This window comes from Colius striatus, chromosome 6 (genome assembly GCF_028858725.1).
Source record: "Colius striatus isolate bColStr4 chromosome 6, bColStr4.1.hap1, whole genome shotgun sequence".
Classification (NCBI taxonomy): domain Eukaryota; kingdom Metazoa; phylum Chordata; class Aves; order Coliiformes; family Coliidae; genus Colius; species Colius striatus.
The window spans coordinates 24,768,687-24,785,346 of NC_084764.1; the positions used below are offsets into that span (position 1 = coordinate 24,768,687).

Genomic DNA, 16,660 nt, shown 5'->3' on the forward strand with positions numbered 1-16,660 from the left:
ATCTGCCTTACTCAGAACTGCGGAAAGGAATACAGTAGAGCTGGAGACGAAAGTGTCAGGCTGCCTTTAACCCGCCCCTGCCGCACGTGAAATTGGCAACTGATAAAGGACGTATTGTGCAGAGAAACTGTGGCAGCGCTGCCACCGTTAGTCTGGCCGGCCGTTTAAGACTGCTAACGGGGCTAGCTATTTATGTGGCCACCAGGACTACCTCGCGTCGCCAGGCGTCGCCGGGTGCTGGGCAGGCCCGCGCCGCGCCAGCCGTTAGGCGCCGCGCGGGCAGCCGGAGGGCTCCGGCGCCAGGCCCCGGGGAGCGCGGCAGCCGCGCAGGGCTGGGGGAGCGGGCCGCGCACGGACAGGTCTCCCGCGGGACCGGGCCGAGGCGACGGCGGTTGCCGGGACGCCGGGGCGGGCTGTCCGCCGGAAGCACCGGGACCGGAGGCGGCGGATGGAGGCTGAGCCGGAGCGGGTGGAGGCGCCGCGGCGGGCGGGCGCCGCCGGGGTGAGCGGGCCCGGGCCGCGGCTCGAGGCGCGGGCGGCCGCCTGGGGGCTGGGTGCTAGTGCAAGGCAGCTCCGTGGCCTGGCGCCGCAGCCCGCTGCTGGGCGAGCGGGATGAGCGCGGCCGGGGGCGCGGCGCGGCTGTGTTCAGGGGTGGCGGAGGCGGGGAGATGGCGGCGGCCGCCTCCCGAGAGGCCTGCCCGGGCTTTCCATGGTACGGCCGCTGCGCTCGGCTGCCGTAGGGCAGCGGGAAGGGCTGAGGAACCGGCGAGTGAGGCCGAGGAGCGCAGCCCGCGTATCGGCCGCCGCCTGGGAGGCAGTGCTTGGCAGCATTGAGGGGAACAACGTAAATGCGGGGCTGTTGCTTGTATTAGCCTCCCCGCGCCCCGAGGCAGTTTTTATCATTAACAATGTGCCCGCAGCTCCCGTGCGTTTCCTTTCTCACTACAGGTACTAAAGATGGGCCGTCGTGCCCGCCAGGACTTATTTACAAATGAAAACCTCAGCAGGAAGAATTCCCCGTCTTCTTTTGGAGAGGTGGGTGTCCTATCTGGAGTCCCTGTTGCAATCCTGCTGTTGTCTCCAGTGGGAGTTCTTCACTTCATCTGAGATGTTTGTTCCTGTGTGATGTGCTCTGTCTTTCAAAATTTGTCTTTAGAGTTGGACCCATGTGGTTGCCCTGTCCCTTTCCTGCTGTTACCCACTACATGACATACTGTTTTCACACAGGCTTATAGTTTAGGGCTACAGTTTCTCATGTGTGAGCTATGGAGAACAGCATCAAACAGGACTTGGGCCTCTGCCTCCTGTACGTGTATATCTTTCATGGGAATTAAGTTATGAGCAGGCATATAATTTGGTGACCAGTTTCACCACCACCACCTATGGTAGTAAGACAGAATACAGGTAAGCAGGTGCCTTACTTTGGTGCTTTTGCATTTGCTAGAACCAGAGTACAGCACCTGAGATGGTCATTATGAAGTTTGTATAGTGATGCTCTTTTTCCTTTCCTCCGTGCACAGGCTACAAAGGTCATGCTAGGAGCAAGCTTTGCAGCATCTGAGACTTTATCTTGTGGGTAATAATATGCAAATTCAGTTCCCAGATAGTTTTGGAGAAAAGGTTTTGTTCAGCTTCTGTTCTGTCAGTACATCTTCAAAATGTATAACGTGATCTAGAAGCTCTCTCACAGCAGAATGAGGCAACATCTTCTAAATCCCAGAAAGATGAGATCTGAACCCTTTCAGTTCACTTCTACCTGGAAGTTTACTCTCTGATGTTAGCATGGCTTCTCCACAAGCATCTCCCAGTGGAAGGAGCACCTGTTGAGAAATGCCATACAGATTGTGCTCCGTGACACCTTCAGCTGACAAAAAGGTTGTCAGACTTCCACCTTATTGACAGTGATATTATTTTAACTGAGATGATTCTTAGCTTTTGACAATGCCAGTCCTGGTCTCTAGCATGCCATATTCTTGGCTGCTTTAAATTGCAAACTTGCTTTGCCCTGATGGCCACCCTGCCACTAACTGTGCTTCAGGGCTACTGTACTTGGAGTCCTGGGACCTGGTAGTGTCCTGGTAGAGTCCTGGTAGTGGCTGTACCCTCTGTGCTGTCACATAACTCTCCTGTTACACCAAGTAGTTGTTTCCCAGCCATTTGTGCCAAAATGGTTTTGTAGGAGAGTTATTTCCTTGGAGTCCCTGCCATGCTGTTGAAAATACACTGTTCTGGCTTAGCTTAGCTCACCTCACCTCATAGAAGAGGCTTTTTTTTCCTGGACAAAAGTATGGTCTTTTCTCTTGATAGGCCTGATGGAGGGTTCTTGCCCACATATGCATTCTCCTCTCCCTGGATACACTTCAGGAGTTCAGGAGGGATTTCATGAGGGAGTTTGCAGAAGGCATACTTTAAGAAATCAAAATAACCATGGGCCTCGTAGGTAAAGACTTAAAGAAACCAGATGGTGGTTTAAGTGGGTGTAATCTTTGGTTGTCCTCCAGGTGAAGGTGGCTCACTGTCAGATTGTTCTCTTACTGGAACTGGCCGTCGTAGTTCATGGACTGATCCCTGGTTAGAGACCAGGGCATGCTGTAGGGAGGCGTATAGCTGACTGGCAGTTGTGCTTGATGTGTCTTGCATCATAGCCATTGTAATAGCTGGGAAGAGATTATAAAGGCTGCAGTCCTTGGGCACCCCTGGCAAGGACTCAGAAAAAGTTAATCTTCTGTTTGAAAGCAGTGAGATTTTCAGGAGCAGAAGGGTGAGGCCTTCCACGCCTTACAAGGTTCAAATGTGTTGTTACTGGATCTTAACCACCAGGAAGAACTATTTGTGTCAATAATCTCCCTTCAGACAGTTCTTTGTTGTGTAATGTTGCTATTAACCAAAAACCTTGGAGCTACAGGAAAAGAGAAAAAATCCACTAGAAATAGTCCTCAGGCTTTTCCTTTACTTCAGAATTGGAGGCTTCTCATACGTGATCATATTTGATACCAAAGCAAGCATTTAATAGAAATAATATTGTGTTTTCCTTCCCCCTAGACTGGCAATCACCTTTTTCTTTTCTGGAAGCTTGGCCTTGGCTTGCCTCTGAGTGGTGGGGTCAGCTATTACAATAGATGTTTCATTCAGCCATCTGGTCATCTTGAAACCTTTTCAAGGAAACTGTCCAAAAGAAATGCAAAATAAAAAGCCCAGTACTTTTTGCTGGAACTGGCAGTAGTGAAGAAGGCCCCGTGTAGTTCATTTCAGCGTAGGAGGTTTTATTCTTATGACTGATTTGGACAACAAAAGGGTTTGTCTTAAACCTTTGCCATGTTCACACTTTCATATGCAGCTTCACATTCCAGATGGTGACTGTGCCCTCAGTAGTTCCTCAGAGTTTTAAGATTCACCTTGAGGGTTTGTTTTTTGGTTTGTTTTTTTTTTTGCAATTCCATGTCAATCCACCCACTATCCACCAATCTCAGATGTCTGGTATGAACACACCATTTGTGCTATTGTTCTGGTCTTTTCATGACACTGAAAGTCATCTGGGAGGTGTTTTCCAGTTAGAGCAGCTTGCTTGAAGGAAGCAAAAAGTACCTGTCTATCCATGTCTCAACATTTGGGATTATTACAAGGAAATTAACTTCTAGGGGTGAACAACTCATTTAACATAATTAAAAAGATCTTTGTTTTGAAGTCAATAGGCAAATTGTCTGACTTGGAGCATAGATCTTAACAGATCTGATCTTGCCTTGACCTGGACTCAATCTTCCAAAAGAGTCCAAACAATGGTACATTTGCTCAACCGTGTGTCTTCTTTTGCAAATATGTTAAAATCTCCTTCCCTAGGGCCCAACTGCAGCCTCTTGTGCCCTGTAGCCTAATATATTCCCCCCAGGCTCTATGGAAACAGTATGATATCTTAGTATCTTCCCAGTGCCTGCTGTGTACGTCTCTCACAGTAAGTTCCTTGACTAAAGTGGTGTATCTGTACTTCCTCTCCCCAAATCTCTGATTGATAATTCCCATTCCTGTGTGGAATGATCTGCATCACCTTCAAATTGAGACCTCTGTCTCCTCAAGAGGCTCACTGAGGGTCACAAGGCTCACAGTGTGCCTGCCATCTGACACACAGAGCATTCCTGCCTTTTCAGAAGTACAAGTACTAACAAACAACACTGCAGCTATGTATTAGTTCAGGAGGCAAGAAGGAACATGTAATTGGTGCAGTCAGCATCCTCCTGCAGCGATGGCTGTGCAAGCTCAGGGCCTCTGCGCTCGCTGGCAAAGCAGCAGGCGCTGCTTGGGCACCCAGGGGAATATGCTGGAAATGGGAATTCCTAGAGATAAATGTGCTTGCTGCGTGCCAGAACTCTGCATTTCAAACATTCATTTTGAGAGGGGTAATGTGGCCATTTTTCCATTGGGAGGCCTTTCCCATCCCCTGGCTTGACATGCTACTTTTTACTCATCTTGATGCTATCAAGTTTCTGACAAAATGGGACAAACTTAAACTGGTCATGTTATTTCTGTAATGGGAGGGGTAGATGATATAATGAGATCCGTTGAAGATCTTTGCTGTCCCATCCAACCAGGACTTCTGGACACTTTTATAGAATAAAAATCAAACATTTTTCCTGACTCTAACATCACTGCATCCAACAGCCTGAATGCTGGCTTGATGACATCCACCAAAGGAAGCTAGCTGTTGGGCCAGATCTGGAGCTCTTGAGGAGATTGATTTGGAAAGCTGAGTGGAAAAGCCTTTTTTAAAAAAAAAATTAAATACATCAGCAAATTTCTCCTTTGAGTGAACTATTTGCTGTTCTGTAAGAAATCAATATGCAAAAAAATTGAAATATTATCCTGTTTCCACAGTGTTTTCTCTTCATCCTACAGTGACTGGATTCCCTTGGGACCTTGTTCTCAACTTCTCTGGTTTCCCTCTTGTTCAGTCAGCACGATATTGTTGGTGTCACTCTGGCAGCGCTTTGTAGTTTCTTTGAGTGGAGGCTGTTTTAATAGGCAGTATGTCACCCTTCTGAAGGATGAAGGTTTTCCAGGGTGTGTTGAGTGTCTCCACACAGGTAGGACAGGATCACTTTCATTTTATGTGGGGGTTTGCCCAAAAAAACATCTGTTGATTCTCTTCCCCTCATTTCACCAAAGCCTGGGGAAAGGCTCTGGTTTTGCTTTAGGAAGCATCTTTTCTTGTTGTCCTACCAGCTATTTGTAAGCTTGCACGTGTTGTTTTAGTCCTTGAGTGTTAGTTAAAAAGTGAGCGTTTCTGTGCTGTAAAAAAATACCTGTTTGGGGATAGATTAATGTAGACAAGACAAAAGCATGGTCTACTTCCACTGCATATTGGAAGGATGTTCCCACAGGTGAATTCTGCAAAGCAGTTATTTGGACTTCTACCACCCAGCTTATAAACACTCCTGGCAGTAATTCTTTAGGCTGACATCCAGACATCATTTAAATAGGACTTGGTTATTTAACCCAAGTGAATGAACAACTGCAAATCAATTGCTGAGAGCGAAATCCATGTGGAAGATTGCTCAAAGCAATGGATCTTTAAATGTCCTTCTAACATGTGTTGTCCAGCTATATTTCCTTCTGTGCTACTGTGAGTCCTATACCACTTGGGCTCTGTATATCCAGAGGAATTTAGGTCATGTTGGGCCCTGCAGAAGCCTTTCTGCTCGTGGTTGTGGGATCAAGTGGGTCCCTGGCTGACATACACACTTCAAATGGATTTTACCAGTTGGGCAAATCTGATTACATTTGTGCTTTTCACTGATGTGGACGCTTTCACAGTCATTTACGGGCTGTTTTCTTTCAGTTAATCTACCCCAAAACCAAGCTTCTCCCATGTACTATAGGGTTAGCTACAGTTTATCTGATAAAGGTAACACATCAGCTATTCCTACCTTATGTGAACTGCTACAGTTTCTACTCCCATGGGAGGACTTCAGGTTGCCTTGAGAAATGGCTTTTGAAAAGAAGGGCTGTGGCGTGCTGCAATATATAAGCCCTAATATGGCTGGTCTTTGACGTGGTTGCAGAGCCTATCCATACAAATCCTTCTAGTCTTATACACCTGAGTAATGACTTTTCTCACACTATAGGGAGAAGGAACTAAGTCTGTTCTCTTCTTGCTGTCATTTATATTATTTTTCATATGCTTTTTAAGATGTGATTGCTGTCAGACTTTCCTGCCATTGCAGTCAGACAGACCTGCTTTGTTGTACCATGCCATATGCATAAATGACTGGATATAAAATCTTACAATGATGGGATCAACTTTGTGCTTTGTTCAAGTGACTATGGTTGCAGAGCATTTGCTGCAGGACAGCCATTCACGTCAATCTTCAAGCTATTTTGAACAGGCTTTCATAGTTCCTCCTTTTAACTTCTTTCTCTCTTTTTTCCCTCTTAATCCTTCTAGGATGAAGACCCTGAGGAGAAGGTTGACCATGTAAGACTAGAGGCTTTCTAGGTAGATTCTGGCTCCTCTGAAGGGGACTAGTAGGACTAACCTATTCAAGTGCCTGGAGACTGCCTTAAGAGGGGACTCTTGTGCTGGGAAATAAGACAAAGTTTGCCCCAGATGCAGTACCTTTCCTGCATCTTCTATTCCTATTGCTGACAGGTTTTTTAATTATCTCTGTAACAGCTGCTCTTATCAGCTGCTGCATCTTGTTCTGAGGTCACAGCTATATATGTGGCCATGGGAAAGATACTCTGTTTTCAGTTAAAAGTCAAGGTAGCAACTAGCTAATAGAGTACAAAACCCAACTGAGCCTAGATTTGCTGTCCAGTGTGGTTAGCTTGCTCCCATAACATGAAGACTTGTCTCCAGGGGTTATGAAGTCTTGCTGGTGCCCCAGAGGAGGTCAGCCAGTAGTAACAGGGATGTGTGTCTTTCTGTTTTCTATGAGTCTTTCCTTTTTATTACACCATCACTGGATGGTTAGTATTTGTGGTTAATAGGATGGCATAGTGCTTCTTACCAGGCTCCTGTTATACAGAGAAAAAAGAATACACATATCATTTCTCATCCTGTAGCAAAGCTGAAATATATCCCAGCATTCATTTGGCATTAGAAGCCAAGATGGTGCTGTTCAGGACAACCTGAGAACTCGTACCTGTTTCTCTTAAAGTCTTCGGGCTAATTGTCTTGCACTCTTCCTAACCGTGGCGTTGGTATTGTCCAGTTTTTCCTGGCTCTCTGTACATGTTGGAGAATTAAAACATCCTCTCCCATACTCTAAATTCTTTCTGCTGAAGCACCAGCCCAGTGCTGGTAGCATATTAAATTCATTTGTGAAATTTAAAGCCCAGAAAAGAAACCCCTATCACCCATCTCATTAATTCTGGCCTCAGAAGGGTTTGCTCATCACAAGGAGTCAAGACTGTTCAGATTAGCTGAGTTTTCTCTTGGTGGTGTTAGAGATGATATTGTAGGAGAGACCCGCTGGGTTTATCCCGTCAGTGATGGATGGTTCAGGACTATGCCCAGAGCACTTTTCCATTTACCAGACCTCCCACTGATGGGTATAGTTTTGGGGACTGGTTACCCAATAGACATTATTCCTGATAATTGATGTAAACTCACCTCCCCAGAACCAGTCCTTAACAGTCATTTCACTGGAACTAATTCCACCTTCATATGGTGCCCTAAATCATTGATTCCCAAGGTCTGCTCTGCTGAGTGGTGGCTGGTCACATGCCACAGGCGCCTTACTGCTCCTGGCTGCTGAATTTCATTAAAATAACTCACCTAATGTGACTCTTCCACATGAACAGTTGTTGTTGCTTCGGGGCTGTTATGCAGTGATGCCTAGTGAGGAGATTTTCCTCAGTATGAAACGATCGCTGCTTTGGAACCCTTCTTGTTTGGATAATTCCTGCAGCCCTTATCTAGGCTTATGCTCTTAAGCGTCACAGTCACACTTTATAGTATTTTTCCATTTGTTAATACCTATGAAGGTTAACAAAATGGTTAACTGAGTGTTGAGAAATCTGACTGACTGGTAAGCTGCTTGGAGCTTATAATATGACGTGCTTACAAACTTCTGTTAATTGTATTGTAAATCTCTTCCAAACCAATTATTAGTGGAACTTTTATAATATAAAGTGTGATCCAAAACTTGTTGCAGTCTATCCCTCCCTTAGTCATTGCCTGGCCAAGCTGAAATACTTGGCTTCTTGTATCATTTGTCCGAAGTTGGCCCCTTCATCCCCCTGATGGCTCATGTAACCCTTCTCTGAACTCCCTTTGGGCTAGGCTGAGTGTTACAATCTGAACTCTTCCTGGACCTGGTCCCTTTCCTCTAGCTGTGCTGAAGAGAGTTTGTGGCTGCCCAAATACCAGCCAACAGCCCCAGCTAGGCTGTTGATGTGACCATACCTGCTCAAGTCCTGCCCTCCAGCCATCTGCCTGCTCAGAAGCTTGTTTTGCCTCCCCTGGCAAATCACTCATCTTGAATCTGAATTTTTGCCAGTTGAATCACCCATTTGGCTGCACCTTCCAAGGCTGCCTGGGACATTTAGCCAAAGGCTGTCAGCCTGATCAATGGTATAATAAAGGGTGTATCCTAAAATCTTAATTTGCAGAGGCAGAACAGGCAAGAGGAGTATGAAGATGGCTGTGAGCCAAGATTTGCCTAGGTTCTCTTCCTGGCTTTGGGATCTTAGAGGAGTCCCTTCTCTAGCTTGCTTTAGTACCTGTCTGAAAGGATGGCTAGAGCTTTATGTAGAATAAAGAACTGAGGGATTCCCTAAATGCAAGTCCCTGCAGCAAAATCCACAGCCTGTGTTAGGTGCCTGTGTGTTATGTAGACAATCTTAGGATGGGCCTGTGGATCTATTAAGGTGGCAAAGAGTGGGTGGGGGCTGCAGTGTGTCAGAAACCCTGTCCTTCTGTGGAGTCCTGTGGAGTTCTGGCCCCATTCTGAGAGCTCTGGGACTGCATGTCCCTACACTAGCAGTGAGTGATCCCGATCCACACTGTGTTTGGTAGCCTGCAGCAGTGGAGCAGGGTTTTTTTTTTTGCCTTTGGGGACCTCCAGGGATGGAGGTGTTCATTTCAGTGTCGAAGCTGCACACTTTATGTATAAAGATTAAACCCACCATCTCCTTTCCAAGCTGGAAGATACTGATTTTATTGGCCTTATCCTTCGTCTCAAAAAAAATATTAAGTAATGTTTCCCACCTCCCTAGAGGATATTGCACATAGTGACAAAGCTATGAGTTGTTCTGAGTCTGAGAAGGCTCTCAGTCCTTTCTCCTGAAGCTGCTCTGCTTTGCAAATGGACCTGAAAGAATTTTTGAGCCACAGGGAAGAGCTTATTTAACTGAAGGCAACAACAATTAAGTGGGAAGACGTGTGTTCCAGTCCTAATGAATCCAGCTGGAATCTTGTTCTCTAGTTGTCCTTTGGTTGACATTCCATAGGTAGTCTCAAGGTCCTTCATGGACTAAAGTGGGGAGAGCACCTAATTTCTGTCTCTTGGATAGGTGGCTCTGTGTCACTCAGAGTTTGAGTGATGACATGCTTTAAGGCAGCAATTGGAAAGAGGATTTAAATACCTGAAATGTGAAGCCCATGGTGGATGTTGCTAGGCTGCTGAGTTCAGTGAGGTTGTTTGAGGGAGTGTATTTGCAACCTAAAATACGGTGCAGAATGATGCAGAGATCCCCTGGTGAAAAGCAACCTGCACTCTGTGTGGGGAGGTACCAGCTTGCTTCCTAGGAGAACCTCAAGCTAGATGATTTTCAGACTTGAGCTGACTCACATGGATGCAGCTTGCAGGTGGGTCTGCACCTGTGGTGTAGACGTGGCCTGAGGCTTGATGTGATCAGGGCCTTTAATCAGAGCGGTATTTTCCTGACCCAGTTCTTACCCTCGCATGGTGATTGGCACCCAGCTCCAAACTCTCACTCCATTGTCTAGTCTGATCTGGATTTGCACAGCAGCCACCCCCAAGTGCTCTTCCCCATATCTCCATAAACTTAGAAATGTGAGCCTAAGGAGCCCAGTGCTGGGTTTTCCCTTGGGGATTTTATATATGTAAAAATAATCACAGTGGTTTAGGCACTGTCCAGCCACTCTAGTTCAGACACTTGGTGACCTAAGAAGTCATGGATAATTGTAATGCAATCCCTTGTAACTCATTTTTGTATCTAAAGCTTGCATTGCAGTAAAATCTGGAGGTGTTGTTACGTGGCTGGGACAAAAATTTCCTGTTCCAAAAGACCTTTCAGTCTGTTGTTTTTCTTTAGCATCTTGTTCTCCCCTATAATCTTCAGAAGAGCCCTCGTCAAGGGGCTAACTGCATTTTGTATACAGCATGTTGCCAGGGTTTTGCCACCTTAGGCATGCAATTGGGAGTGGGGTAGACTGGCAGTAGACAGTTGAAATGATGGGCAGCTCTGAGAACCTGGGAGGGTTCCCTGAGGCAGAATTTCCTGTAGCTGTTGAACATTGTGAATGCCCTCTCATTTGCCTGTTTGTCCTGGTCTGAGACAGATTTTTCCCTCCATGTCCCAGAGTTCTGTCATCCATTTAGATTCTTGCATTGTGCTAATAAACACCCTCCACCAATGGGAACCTGCATCCAAGGAAGCACAGGCTTTTTTACCTGCTTTCCTTTTACAGGGGTTGCTTCTTTTATTCCAGTGGTCTTCTGGTTGCTTGTGGAAATGCTGGGCTCCCAGCCTGTTCCCGGGGACCGCTCAGCTGGAAGTTGGCCAGATTCTCCAAGAGGAATCTAAAAAATGCAGCTGAACTTTTGTTCCCTAATTAGGCCAACTTCCCCAGTGTGAGCCTCAGCATTGCATGGCCTCAAGCTCCCCAAGGCCTTGTGCTCTCTCCTGTGCACCCTCAGCGCCTGGCCAGCAGGGCAGCTATTTTCAGCTTTCTGAGGTTATCTACTAGCCTTTTGATGACATCTACTGAAATAGCATTTCTAGTCAGCCATATTCCCCAGCCTTTCTGGTAGTATCCTCCCTGCTTGGCTACCTTGATGTGGATTAGAAACAATCCCATCAAAAATAATTTTATTGAAAGCTTTTCCTTTAATTTTCCTGGCCCCACCTGAAGGACGGCAGGAGTGGTAGAGATGAATGAGAACTTGTCTTATGATACGTAGCACAAGGTGGTAGCAAACAGAGAGGTTCATGCCTGGGAAGGCTGGAGGGACACTGCCCTGTAACTGTGGATTGTGAGAGGATTCTGCCCGGTGACTCCTCGTCCAGAGAGTCAGATTGTGTGCTGCTTCACTGTTTTCATGCAGGAGAGAGCAGTAACTGCTGAGCCAGATTAAAGTGCCAAATGCTGCAATAGAACAGCTTACCTAGCAGGTGCACACATAAACTGACCAGGTAGCTGACCATTGTTTTAGGGAACAAATTCTTGATAGCTGTTTAACAGTATGAACTGCTCCTTTACCTGCTTGAGAGATGGCAGAGAATATTTGAAGCTCTCCAAGAACTTTTTCTGTCTCAATAGCACTTTCCCTAGTAAAGGAAGGTCAGTGACCAAGAAGGATAGTTTGTGGATGAAATGGAAATCCAGCAATTTCTTCTAGGCGATGAAGATATGCACAAGTCCTTGGAGGGTATTCACTAAAGTCAGATGCACTACTTGAACCATCTGTGGACATGGTAAAGAGAACTGGCAGGGATGGGTTGTTCTTTGTAAAAAAACAAGGCTTCCATAGATCTGGGAGTTGAGCCCTTTTTGATATTATGTGTGCTCTGAGATGGGTATAGATTGTGTTATGTGGCTCCTTGGAAGCAGTAGGGCTCTTTGACTTACAGCTCCTTAATTGGCAGCAGTCAAAACTAATTTAGTAGGCCTCTTTGTAGAGATTTGCTTTTCTTCATTCAGAGAACCCTCAGACGACTTGCTGGAGAAGAGGAAGCTCAAGACTGACTATACTTCTTTCTATTCATGGTCAGTATTGGATTAAAAATAGGCATTTATACACTGTATAAAATCTCCCAGTGTCTGTATATTGGACAGTACATAGATCCCACGCATTTTAAGAGATGTATTACATGACAGAAGAACTGTGTGTCCTCTGTTGTACACTGTCAATGTCATTTGAGTCCCTGCTTCCCTGCACAGAGTGCTTGCTGTTTCAAAGGACTTGGCCTGTTGATGAAGGTAAATTAATCCATATTTTCAGACCCACCTGAGAATCTGTGGGACCTAACACGTGTGTAATCTGCCTGGTAGGTCCTAAAAGAAACTTTGCTGGACCCTCGGGATCCAGAGACATAGGGGTAGTTGCTTCCATGAGGGAAGCAACATCCAACTAGCACCTTTGAAACTGCAGACATGATCTGACAAGCAGTCTGGAAATTTCTGCCTTAATGGGGAAGCCAAATTAGAATTCTGCATCTGATGATAAGAAAGGGCCTGACTGCAGATAAAGAGGAAGGTGGAGTTTTTGCTTTAATGCAGGAGAGATGGAATTCAGACAAGTCATTTTTCAAAGAGAGAGATAAAATACTGATGGTGGTGATAGTATGAAAGTGTTGGTAAGGATGGTGGCCTGAGAAATAGTGGAAAAGGGTCAACATGGGGTTTTTTCTGAGGAAAGAAAAAAAAGCAGTTCAGATCATGGCAATGTTCCTTGAAAAAAGAGGGTGATTGAAGAAACTAAGGTAGATGAAATCTTCTGGAGATAACTGTCAAAACTTCAGTGGAAAAGCAAAGCACAGCAAGTGGTTAGTTTATACTGTGAAGGAGACTGAGGAGCAAGAACTGAGAGACAGTACAATTGTCAGGAGCTGGTGGAATCTCAATGTTTTGAACACCAAGCCATGTGGGTGTATAGCTTAGCTTTGCGTTTGTGAACATACATAAAAATCTTGCCCAAGATTCAACACGTAGGTACCAATAAGTTCTGATGCTTTAAAGCTCTCAGTACTTTTCACCAAAAAGATGTGTTCAGGAGCACATGTGCTCCATTACAGAAGAACAGTGTCCTCTATTTCTGCTTTGCTTCCTCTGGGATTGACATTCTTCCCACTTTCTGCTTCAAGATGCTGCAGCATCCCTACCTGTCACCATATTACGGCAGTGCATGACATTGCATTCTCAATTCTAAATTATGCTGAGGTTTTGGAAACGTGGAAGTATACGAAGGTAAGTTTATTTACTTGACAAGAGTGCATGTGACGTGTGACCTTATTACAACACTTTCCAGGCAACTAACAAAGAAAAGCTATTTATCCTCAGCTGACAGTTTAACATTGCCTTTTCTTTTGCTAGTGCTCCTGTATGCTGTTCAAAAAGAATTAACTGATTTATTGCAAGAGGAATAAAAGACCTGTAGATGGATGTGAGGTGTTTGTCAGGGTCTGACAGACATTCAGGGTTGCCTGATACGTATGATCAATGGGAAGATGTTACAACATTGGCAGAATGTTGGAATCAAACACCTAGATGCCATGGAGTCATGCTCTGTGCAAAGAGTGGGGCAGTCGTTCTCATCACCTGATCTGGAGTGTCCCATTTGAGATATCTTTTGATCTGAAGGCTAGTTTTGATGATGATGGAATGCCCTGGAGATGCTGCATTTTCCCTCACGGCCTAGGTTATTTGGCGACATTTGAGTAATTCCCTGTACCTTTGCAAGGGGTTGTGAGGCTGTGTGTTGGGAATGTGGCCTGCTGTCTGTCAGAGGGATGGTGTGAGGGGAGGAGGGTTGTTTGCATGGGGAAGATCCGTGCGGGAAGGAGTGTGTTTCTGAGGTAGGGGTGTGTGTTAATGGGAATAGGGATGTTTATGTGGGCATGCACATCCATATGTGGTGTGTTTTTTCCCCTTTTTCCTGGGCTCTGGGTGTGTCCAGATCAACTGAATTTAAAATGCTCCTTTTTTGGCACTATAGCCTCTTCCCTGGTTTGGCATCTTAAGAATCTGGGGGAATCATTTAAAGATCAGAAAACTCCATTCACTTGGGCCCCTAAAGGCTTCACATTCTGTGACATGGTCATTCCAGTCGACTGAGCTCTGTCCCCTGCGGATGAGCCCATATAAGGAGGCTGTTTCCTGCATTTCACGCTCCCTGCCTGTCCCTGTTCCCTCCTGTGCTCCCTTTGCCAAAGAAAGCTGGTATTTTGGGACCGCAGCTCCTGCCTCGTTCCTGCTCCCTGTTTATTTTTGGAGGATGACTATTTTTGCTTCTATCAGGGAGCTATGCAGGGTCGTGCCCCCTCCCTTCAGCAGGCAGCGGCTGCCCCTGGCAGGGTCTCTTCATTTCCCACACTCAAAAACAATGCTTCTGCTTCAAGAAATAAACATGGGAGACCCCTACCATTAGGGGTTAGCTCAACCCCTTCCTCATCTGTGGCAAGAGGGAATTTGGCTTTGGTGCAGGACTGACCTCACCACACATGCAAGGTTCCCTCTGTCAAGTCAAAAAATCCTCAGGAGTCACCCAGCTCGTTCAATTTCTTAATAAAATCTGTGGTAGCCACCTGTCCCCCCACCATTGCTTCAGATTAGACTCCTTGCAGTTACCATTTTTCTGCAGTTTGGGACATCTTTTACACAATCATGCTTTCTCATGATAGTCCCTTTACAGATCCCTGTAACCCATCTTCCCTCCCTAGGCGCCATCAATTGGGAGCTCTGTAGTCTGAAAATCACCCACTGGGTTCACCTTGCCCCTCTGCTTTAACCACTGCCAGTCACGCAGAACACTGGAGGCACTGCTGCACAAGGTGCTTCAGGCAGCAGGAACTGAGCCCAAAACGGCAGAAGGCAACGAGCAGCTCCCACACAGTGGGAATTCATGGCCCTGTTCCTTGAAAATTCCCATCATAAGCCCTAAGCCAAGTTCGTGTTTTCTCTTGCCATGGGGCAGAGTGCCACGCAAGACAGTGCCAGAAAATAGCAGGGAGTGTCTCTAAGCTCCAGATGAGCTTCCTCTTCAGCATTTTAGTGGTGACAGGGGTAGGATTCATCTCAACTACCTGTAGAGGCGTTTGGTATGGCTGGCTGTATCTGAATTGGGCATCTAGCCTCCTATTCTAGGCATCAGGCAGAAGCAGACTCCTTTTTTAGGACCAATTCCTCATCTAAAGGAAAACATCAAAATGTGCCAGTTTGTACTGTAGGAAAGATGTGTGATACCTCTCACTGAAATGTGGGCAGCAGTAATGAACAGGTTCCCAGTGAACCATATTTTGCTAGAACATGTCCTGTGTGGATCAGTCTGCTACTGTACTGTGTGTCGTGGACTAGACATTTCAGGTCTGTGTGCCTTTGACAAGGCACTGAATAGAGTGATACATCTTTTACAGAGACGCTTAAAAACCTATCCTGCAGTATTTGACTTTGTTTTAGCTTGTGAACAAACAGCACTTTAAACACTGTCTCTCCGTCTATTATTTGGTAAAGTGTTAGATTAGTATGTGTGAACCTGGTGTCTCAATTGGCTTGACTTTGCCTTGTCTGGAGCTGGCTGTAATGTGTCTGTTCTCTTTATTAAAGGGTCCACCACCTAAACCTCCACGCCGGCAAGGAGGCTGGGCAGATGATCCTGTACTGGCACCTACCAAGTGAGTCCTCGTTTCTTATCAAGAGGGATTTAGGCATGGATTGAGTGAACATCGCTAGTGACACACCTGCTGTCACAGGCATTGCAACAGATTTTCTGGATCTTGGAAATGGCCTGTGTCTCTAATACCACTGTAACTCCTTCAGACCATTTGAAGCATTGCTCTTGCTCAGTTCTGCTGGTTAGTGCTTTTCATGAATTGGGCTGGCAGCACTCAGAACTGTGTACATGTCAGTCCCTGCCAGAGGCAGTGCATTCCTCACCTGGTACACTAACAGAAAGGAGTCAAGAGCATAACAAGCATGTTAAATGCAGGACCTGGGAGGGGGGATTTGACTGGTTATGTCCTTTCCAGGAGAGTGACACATGACAGTGCCCCACTGACAAGAATGCAATGAACAGTTCAGGATTTAGTGATCAGCCTTGACAGTAAAGGTGAAATCTGTCAATGCTTATGTGTGTATGGGGTTATGGTATAATGGAGATGGATGAAGATGGTCAGTGAGAAGAGATGGGAGGAAAAAGTATAGAACTCTAGAGTGTAGTTTAAGAAGCCTGATGCTTATGAAGGGCACCTAAGGGAGAGAAAATATCTGGACACGGTAATAGAGAGGGTATGAAAACTAAAGGAAAGTTCAGACTGGGAGATGACTTGGTTTCAAGCTGTTTGTTATTTTTCAAGCTGTAAAGTTATGCTGATGTTGTATTTCTCATTCACAGAGCTAAAGGGCTCAGTCATGGAGTAGTGTGAGATTGCTTGTATAAATTAAGGCATCTAGTAAGACTGTATATATCTGGATGTAAACACCGGAGACACTGATTTATCACAAAAATATGTGTTTTCTTTCCTGTAACCTTGAGAATGGGAAAGGACACCCAGAAACCTTAGACAGCTGGTATTTTTTGTGAGGTGAGACAGGTGGTCTATATTCTGGTATAGCTTTTCTGGAAAATGGTACTTTCCTGGGAAAATGATTACGCTGTTTGTCTCTGAAGAAAAAATTACCTGAAAATCTGGAGCCTGGACTAAAACAAAGGAATAAAGATCTCAGCTCAAACTTCTGTTCCTCTGTGGTCTAACTGTCACA

At 45.7% G+C, this 16,660-nt stretch overlaps 1 protein-coding gene across 3 annotated transcripts in view; it reads left to right on the forward strand.

Moving 5' to 3' along the window:
• The first annotated feature begins 343 nt into the window (after positions 1–343).
• IFT43 (intraflagellar transport 43) overlaps positions 344–16,660 on the forward strand; it is a 47,701-nt gene continuing 31,384 nt past the window's right edge. For 2 of the 3 annotated variants that reach the window (XM_061998129.1, XM_061998128.1), the window contains exons 1-3: positions 344–502; positions 949–1,035; positions 15,506–15,573. In XM_061998129.1, coding sequence (XP_061854113.1) covers positions 449–502; positions 949–1,035; positions 15,506–15,573 — 209 coding nt within the window. In that variant the 5' untranslated portion in view covers positions 344–448. Of the gene's footprint in view, positions 503–948; positions 1,036–6,436; positions 6,467–15,505; positions 15,574–16,660 lie in introns of all 3 variants that reach the window. The other variant, XM_061998130.1, reaches the window with a different exon arrangement.